The sequence below is a fragment of the Orycteropus afer genome, unplaced genomic scaffold, assembly GCF_000298275.1.
Source record: "Orycteropus afer afer isolate SDZICR_OR568_19922 unplaced genomic scaffold, OryAfe1.0 scaffold00051, whole genome shotgun sequence".
NCBI classification, from domain to species: Eukaryota; Metazoa; Chordata; class Mammalia; order Tubulidentata; family Orycteropodidae; genus Orycteropus; species Orycteropus afer.
This window is the reverse complement of record NW_006921638.1, coordinates 379547-388619: the sequence shown is the minus strand read 5'-3', so window position 1 is coordinate 388619 and position 9073 is coordinate 379547. Positions and strand designations below refer to the sequence as shown.

General features: G+C 33.2%; 1 protein-coding gene across 1 annotated transcript in view; it reads left to right on the top strand.

Annotated features, from left to right (window-relative positions):
- Positions 1-9073, top strand: part of HECTD1 (HECT domain E3 ubiquitin protein ligase 1) — a 142749-nt gene that overhangs the window by 101091 nt on the left and 32585 nt on the right. Inside the window, exons 20-24 of the mRNA XM_007938582.2 lie at positions 256-579; positions 1755-1921; positions 2022-2198; positions 5577-6413; positions 7122-7343. Coding sequence (XP_007936773.1) covers positions 256-579; positions 1755-1921; positions 2022-2198; positions 5577-6413; positions 7122-7343 — 1727 coding nt within the window. The remainder of the gene's footprint in view (positions 1-255; positions 580-1754; positions 1922-2021; positions 2199-5576; positions 6414-7121; positions 7344-9073) is intronic.

Sequence of the window (9073 nt, the reverse complement as noted above, 5' to 3'; positions counted from 1 at the left end):
AATGACCATAACCTTGCCCCTTGTCAGCTCTACTATATACCTGGGAATTCTGATCATTCACATAAACTTATAGGACCATTGTCTGCCAACCCTATATATGATCTAACAACAAATTATTTTTATGACAAAATGTTTAAATTGCTACTTAAAGAATTTTATTTAAAGTAATACACTTTTATATTTAAAAAGCTAATGTGCATAAGTTAATTACTTTAGCAGTGTTAACTAATTTTTTTTTTTTAAATTTCTGTGTAGAACTGCATATGAATGGGTGAATCCAGCTGCTTATGGTCTTGTAGTAGTAACATCATCAGAAGGAAGAAATCTACCTTATGGCCGCTTAGAAGACATTTTAAGTCGTGATAATTCAGCTTTAAATTGTCATAGCAACGATGATAAGAATGCTTGGTTTGCCATAGATCTGGGTCTATGGGTGATACCATCAGCATATACACTTCGTCATGCTCGCGGTTATGGAAGGTCTGCACTGAGAAATTGGGTATTCCAGGTATCCAAAGATGGACAGAACTGGACTTCTTTGTATACCCATGTTGATGACTGCAGTCTCAATGAACCAGGGTTAGTTGAGAGTGTTTGCAAATTGGAAAGCTCAATATAGTTATATACCTACCCTTAGAGATCTCTTCTTTCTAAATATCAAAGCAAGATTTCTGTTCTAAACACAAATTGCTTAATTTTGTAATTTAAGCGCTAAAACTTTTAAATACTGGCTTTACCAAAACTTTGTCAAAAACTTTGAATTGAAGATTAGTAGAAAGCATAGCCTATTTATTTTTTAAAAAAGTGGGTATATGTACCTTTATGGGAGCTCTGGTGGTGTAGTGCCTAAGGCATTTGACTGCTAACCAGAATGCTGGAGGTTCAAACCCACCAGCCACTCCTCATAAGGAAGGTTGGGCAATCTACTTCCGTAGTAATACTGCCTTGGAAACCCAGGGAGGGGTTGTTAATGAGTTGGATCTGACTTGACGACAGTGGGGTGAGTAATACCTTTATGTATAGCATACTAACAAAAACAAACAAATGGAATTAGTATTTTACTAAACTTTCTGTATATTCATATACATATGAATGTTCAAAAAATTAAAAATGGCTATTGCTAGTTATGGAATTATAGCTGAATTTTTAATTTTCTTATTTTAGTACATCTTTTTTTCTTAAATTTTATGTATTGATTATATATGTGTATGTTTATTTTAAAACAAAATCTAGTAATTTCTAAAATGTTAGTTCTAACAGGTTTTAACTATGCATTATCTGTGCCACATTTTAAGGAATGAACAGTGTGGAATTAATTGCTTTCCAATTTCTGCATTTGATATATTGTGGAAGGAACTTTTTAACATTAATAGATAAACATAGGCTTTAGTATTGAAATTTTTATTCAGAATTAAAACTTTGTGAGAATTTTAAATCATTTTTCATCATTAAAGGATATGTTACTCTTTTAAACTTTCTTGTCTTCTTTAGATTCTAATAGTCAAAAGTTACTGAATGTTATGAGTCAGATTATATGTTATACATTTAAACATTTCATTTTTAACTTTTATTTTTTATTGACAACTTTTTTTTCTCCTTCATTTTCTTGATTTTTGTTATGGATTGTTGACTAAATATGGAAGTTAGTTCATTTTTCCTGCAGTTCTCTATTACGTAAAAAGTCTTCCCAGCCTGGAACATCTTTTTTATTTGTTTTAAAACATTACACAATTTTTCCTCCCACACATTTACAGGTCAACAGCAACCTGGCCTCTTGATCCACCAAAGGATGAGAAACAAGGGTGGCGACATGTGAGAATAAAACAGATGGGAAAGAATGCTAGTGGACAAACACACTACCTCTCACTGTCTGGGTTTGAACTTTATGGCACTGTAAATGGAGTATGTGAAGATCAGCTAGGTAAAGAGCTGATTTGACATTCTTTTAACTTACTAGTTCATTAATTAAATTTAAATAAAGTGATTTTGTTTGTGCTATTGCTTCAATTTCCACTTTATAGGAAAGGCAGCTAAGGAAGCAGAAGCTAATCTTAGAAGACAGAGACGTCTAGTACGTTCCCAGGTTCTGAAATACATGGTTCCAGGGGCTCGTGTGATCCGAGGCCTTGATTGGAAATGGCGAGATCAGGATGGCAGCCCACAGGGAGAAGGCACCATCACAGGGGAACTGCATAATGGTGAGTAGGTGCTTGGCCCTTGTAGTATAACAACCTAGTAGGAAAGTAATATCTTGTCTTTGGTTACTTTGGGATAATTAATAAATTGTATGGGAGCTCTGGTAGCATAGTGGCTAAGGCACTTGACTGCTAACCAGAAGGCAGGCGGTTCAAACCCACCAGCCACTCCTCGGAAGGAAGGTTGGGCAATCCTACTTCCGTAGTGATACTGCCTCGGAAACCCAAGGAGGGGTCGCTATGAGTCGGGGCCGACTCGATGGCAAACAACAACAACAACAACAACAATAAATTGTATAAATGTACCAACACTACATAGATGCATCAATCTATTGGTTTCACATTAAACATGGAAAAGCATTTATTTAGAAATAAGGAAAAATTTTAGATTCTTGAGTTTTGACTAGAAACTTACTGCTAATCTTTTGAAGTGATTAACAAGTTAGTGTAATTTGAATACCCTCAAACACATTTTCTGCCCCCTTCCTCCTTTTTTTAAGTTAAATATTTACAAGTTTCCTCTGGATTTTATTTCAGTTTGTTAAGCTTTTGTTTACCTTGGTAGCTTCCCTGGAATCAGGCAATATTATTTTATTATCTTATCATTCGTGTAGATGATAAAGCATTACCATTTTAAATTACTATTTTATAGTAAATCATAGAATGATAATCATAGCCTTCTATTAGTAGGTTATGAGATCTCTCATAGTGTTTCTTAATCTACCAGCTTTTCTTCAGGATTTTTACCTTTAATATTTTGAAAAGAATAGTGTTTTTAAAAAAATCAAGTTTTTCTACCTTTGATGCTGTATGTTTTAGGGGATGTTTATACCCACTTAAATACATTGCTGTTAACTCTGAGATGCTACTGTAGTGGTTAATTTTTTTCTTATAACTGTAGGCTGATTTATTAGCAGGTTATTTTTCCTAAATAGTAATGAATTCTTACCCATTTTACCTAGCATTAAAAAAAAAAACTAAAACAAAAGTGTTTGATTGTCAATGTACATCACATATTTCAAGTTGTATTTGAAGTGACAATGCTTAGGAGAATGAGTAGCATTTAGTATCTTAATAATATATTTATATCTTATGTGATGAGACATTTGCTTATTAATTGCTATAAATAACCATTTGATACAGCTTAAGATAGCTGTTTTCCTCAAATTACCACACTACTAAATGTACTTTTAAAACAATGAATTTCTTTATAATCATACACTAATGTAAATCATTTTTATCATGCATGTTTACAGTGAGCATATGTGTAACTACCAAAATTTGTATAGTATTTGAGAAACTGGTGCCATTCAACTCCGAATTTGTTTTCTTCTAAATTGTTAGTCCTCATGTGACTTGGTGAAAGTAGACTAGTTGCCAAAAAGTGAAAGCAATTTTGCTTTTCTTTTTCTGGAGCTAGAGTTGACTGAAATGACTACATAGTAAAACAAGAATTTTAATTTCATCATCAGCTTTTGCTGATCTGATAAATGTAGAGATTCAGTATTTTGGCTGACCAAGATGGCCATTCCTGTTAAGTCATGCTTTAAAACTGTTGTCAGAGGGGGTTTTTAGCTTCTAAATATTTATGCCAAATATTTCTGATAATGGGTATTTGTTATATATTTACTTATTTATAAACTATCTTTTGCTTATAGGAGGAGTTGAAGGTTTTGTAACAGTTACATATAGTATTTTTGTACCCTTTTTTTAGCTTCCCCAAATTTGCACTGTTTAAATACAATCTAAAGCCTAATAAGAGTAGTTTGCTTTTTTTTAAAACATATTTTTCCATTTTATATCAACAGAATCTATTTCTTTTTAAAGAGTCTGCGTTGGTAAGAGTAGCCATTTTTTCATTTATTCCACAAATACCAAGTGCCTGATGTGTAAAGTTAGTTTTTTTGATGTCACATATATAGTAGTTAACAAAAAAGTATGATCCCCTGCCTCCCTAGTTGAAACAAATGTATGATTACAAATTTTGATAACTGCTCTGAAATAAATAAATCAATTTATTTTTGGACAGACTAATACAATACAGATATTATTTTTATTTGAGAATGTTGTTGAACATTTTCTCACACTTATCCATATTGCAGAAGATTTAGTTAGATGTGATTCTTCTGAGGTTTTTCTCAGCATACAGATTAAATTGAGGCAATTGAAAGCATATCTAAGTGACTTATGTAGATTTGGGGCAGTCAGTTTTCCTTTCAAAGAACTCATGCAGATAATCCTCACAGGTAATTCAGTGTTATTACTTCCCCTGTGAGCCTCATCAAATACACATATGAACTTGTCTTGTTAGTGTGTGTGTGTATTGTGTTTATGTGTTTTTCAAAAACTATATTTTTTATATTTAACAAAATAATTTTTAAGTGTTATTTTTTCACCTAAAGTAAGTAGCTTATGAAACTGAAATAAGATTGTAAAATTTTCATTCATTTCCTTTCTAATAGGCAAACTTATTTTGTTGCTTTTGGAAGTTAGCTTAAAAAAACAATAAGTATCATTTTCCCAATTCAACTAAATGTAGTTTGAATGTCATTAGTCTCATTATTTTTTTTTATGTTATTAGCTTTATCATATAGGTTGTAATAAAAATTTTAGCATGCATTTTAATTTTGATTTAAGAGTTTATTGTGCTTATTCAAATTTATTAGATTTAATCATAATAGAACCAAGTAAGTATTGAACTTTGAGAACACAACCGAAATACTAATTTAGTGCTTTATTCAAGCTAGTTACCTAAATTTCTACTGTGATATTTCAGTATTTTGTCTATCATTTAGAGGATTTAATACAGACTTAGAAATTAATGGTGAACCAGTGCTTTCTTATATAAATATCATTTGGCCACATAATTATATCAGCAATTAAGAAAACCTTTTACTTAGACCCCATCTGTACTTGCTGAAGTTGTCATATTTTATTACTTGTTTCCATCTCTTTTTTGTTGTTGTTTAATTTTTAAAACAGTTCTTTCATTTAAAACATACCTCAGTAGATGTAAACATAATCCTTATGTTGCTTTTAAATGTTCTCAGAGTGAACAATTCTGGAATAAGGGAAATAAAAAGAAGACTTTTAAAAGTTTCCCAGAAACATTATGTATAGTACATATCTCTTTTCTTTACATAATTTTATCTTGACAGTCAGATAATAAAGGCTTTCCTATAGCTAGCCTAATCTTAATATAGTCAGAATGAATTGATAGAGTCCAATAATTCACATTTAATTTTAGTTGGCAGACCTTAAATGACTATAGAAATTCAGAAATACAGCACTGATGAAAAGCTGATCCCATATGTGGAGCTACTGTCTGACACGCTCCTATCTGCTTTCTGCTGGGTCTCACAAACTCCTGTCCCTTTCCAGGCTGGATTGATGTCACCTGGGATGCTGGTGGCTCAAACTCTTACCGTATGGGCGCAGAAGGAAAATTTGACCTCAAGCTTGCACCAGGGTACGACCCTGATACAGTGGCATCACCCAAACCTGTTTCATCCACTGTTTCAGGCACAACGCAATCATGGAGCAGCTTGGTGAAAAACAACTGTCCAGACAAGACATCTGCTGCTGCAGGCTCCTCAAGTAGAAAAGGAAGCAGCAGTTCTGTGTGTAGCGTGGCCAGTAGCAGCGACATCAGCTTGGGTTCGACCAAAACGGAACGGAGATCAGAAATTGTAATGGAACACAGTATAGTTTCAGGAGCTGATGTCCATGAACCAATTGTTGTTCTTTCATCTGCTGAAAACGTCCCTCAAGCAGAAGTAGGGTCATCTTCCAGTGCCAGCACCAGCACCTTAACAGCGGAAACGGGAAGTGAAAATGCTGAAAGGAAGTTAGGCCCCGATAGTTCTGTCCGTACTCCTGGGGAGTCTAGTGCAATATCCATGGGAATTGTTAGTGTTAGCTCTCCTGATGTTAGTTCAGTATCTGACTTAACGAATAAAGAAGCAGCTTCACAACGACCCCTTAGCTCTTCAGCAAGTAACAGACTGTCAGTGAGTTCTTTGTTGGCTGCTGGGGCCCCCATGAGCTCTAGTGCAAGTGTACCTAACCTATCCTCAAGAGAAACATCTAGCTTGGAAAGTTTTGTAAGGAGAGTGGCAAACATAGCACGGACTAATGCCACAAACAACATGAATCTAAGCCGAAGCAGCAGTGATAACAACACTAATACTTTGGGGAGAAATGTGATGAGCACAGCAAGTAAGTGAGCTTTTCCTTATGGAACCCAATGCTTTTTTTCACTCTGAGGGATGCAGAGTAAAGGTGTCTTGTTCAGTGGCTGCTGGCTGCAGTCTTTAAACTAGATCATTAACCATATTAGCTATAACTATATAAAGTTGAGCACTTCTGGAATATGAAATTGAGTTCTAAAGAATCACAGTATTTTATACGAATTCAGATCAGGTATGATGAAGAACCCTCGTACTCTGAAAGGATGAAACAAAACACTTCTGCCTTTCATTCTTCTATGATAAATTATTAATTAAAGTTGCATGAGGAGTAGATGACTATTAAATATTATCTTAATTCATTGTACCAGAGCATTACATTAATATAGCTTTTATTTAGGTCCCAAATTGATTTTAGCCTTTGAAGTTTATTCTAATTTAAGCTATTAAAAGGTCAAAGTAATTCCCTTGTGAAATAATCATTGGGAATTATTTCATTGCCTGTTATTTTTATAAAAAAGCTGTGTTTGTTTTCGTTCAAAAAGAAAAAAATATGACTGTATAAAAATCAGAACTTTCAGTTGGATTTCAGTTGGGTTCCCAAAGTTGATGCTCTTCAACCTTTTTATTATTAATGTGTTACATGGTCTTACTATATTTTCTAAATATAAAACCTGGTTTTTCTAAGGTTCATACAATCATGCATTTTTGTACTGATTTCCTTCATTTTTGTCTTTAGCTTCTCCTCTTATGGGTGCTCAGAGTTTCCCTAATTTGACCACACCTGGTACTACATCAACAGTGACTATGTCAACATCCAGTGTTACTAGTAGCAGCAATGTAGCTACAGCAACAACAGTTTTATCAGTTGGCCAGTCATTAAGCAATACTTTAACCACCAGCCTCACATCAACCTCCAGTGAGAGTGACACAGGTCAGGAAGCAGAGTACTCCTTGTATGGTAAGTTACAGTTTAAATTTAAATTATTTCGATATTTACATAGCGATGTATTTATTGTTTCTCCTAGAATGTTTTTAACGAAGAGTTAAAAAAGAATTACTCTCTTTTCTTCCAAATACGATATCTTCTTATATGACAGAAAGACTCACAGTGGTATGACAGACTATTAAGAAATGATCTGATTATAATCAAAGCAGGCATCCAGGATCTTTTGTGTCTTGCTTTTTTGCCTGTTGTTACTAATGCAGATTTGTTGGAAAACCATGATAACAAAGATATTTGATACCTTTCTAAAAAATAGAAATAAGAATTAAGTGATATTTTAAATTTTTATTAGAAAGCTCTGTAGTTACATCATCATGCTTCCATTCTATAATCAGAGATAAAACCATTTGATTTAATTAAAATACACGTTTTTAATCACCTTATTTTATCTTATTAGAAACATAATATCTCCACTTTATTGAATATGTATAAGAAAATAAAAATCATTTGAATCATTAACTCCCAGAGATAACTGTTGTTATCATTTTTCAAAAACATAGTTTATTGTGTTAAGGTAAAAATTTACACAGCAGATTATGTTCCTATTTAATAATTTCCACATAAATTATTCAGTGATATTGGTTACATTTTTCACAGTGTATCGTCATTCATACTCGTTCTGTTGTGGTTATACCATTTCTAGTACCCTTGTTTCGCTATGCCCTCACCTTCGCTTTAGAGTAATTTTGGCCATTTGATCTCATATAAATGATTTTTAAAAGGAGCTCATTACTGAGGGATAATCTTTAATATATGAGCCAGTGTGTTGTTCAGCTAAGCAGTAACCTCAAAGGATAATTTCTGTTTAAGGTTTAAAGAGTATTTCAGGGTGATAGTCTCAGGGAATCTTCTTGTATCAATTGGTCCATTGAGACCAGACTTTTTTAAGACTTTGAGTTCTGTTATGTTCTTTCTAATTCCATTAGGATCCATCTATTGTGGCCCTGATCAGAATGTTGATAATGGTAGCCAGGCACCATCTAGATCTTCTGGTTTCAGAGTAGATGAAGCTATGGTTTGTGTAGTCTGCCACACTTGTCTTTTTTTTTTTTTCTTTTTAAAACAAAGAAGTTATATTCTTTATAGCTTGCTCTTTTCACTTACTGCATTATGGAAATACTTTTACATTATTGTATGGGTTTCTGTAACATTTATATTGGCTATCAAATATTCTACTGTTTGACTACATAATAGCTATTTAATAAATTCTCCATTTTGGATATTTCAGGTTACAGATTTTTTCATTCAATATACCTTGAGTTGTATTTTTGTATATTTCCTTAGGATAAATTTCTAAAAAAAGAACTGACAAATTGATTTAAAAAGTTTATACTCCTATCAACATTGTTTTGTAATACCTTTTAGCACAAAATCTTGATCACATTGCCTGTTCTTTTTTTCAAATTATTTTGTAATTTCAAAATCAAGAATATTTATGGTACTATAATTTAACTGTTTTATATATATTCCATTTTAATGGTTTCTTTTTCCTGAGAATGTGGCCTGTTCTGATCCAAACCAAGAATTTGAATCTGATGTTCTATGGTTTTAGAAAAGTCATTGAATTATATACTTCTACTTCTGGTAGTGTGGGAGCTCTGGTAGCATAGTGGCTAAGACACTTGCCTGCTAACCAGACGGCTGGCAGTTCAAACCCACCAGCCACTCCTCGGAAGGAAGGTTGG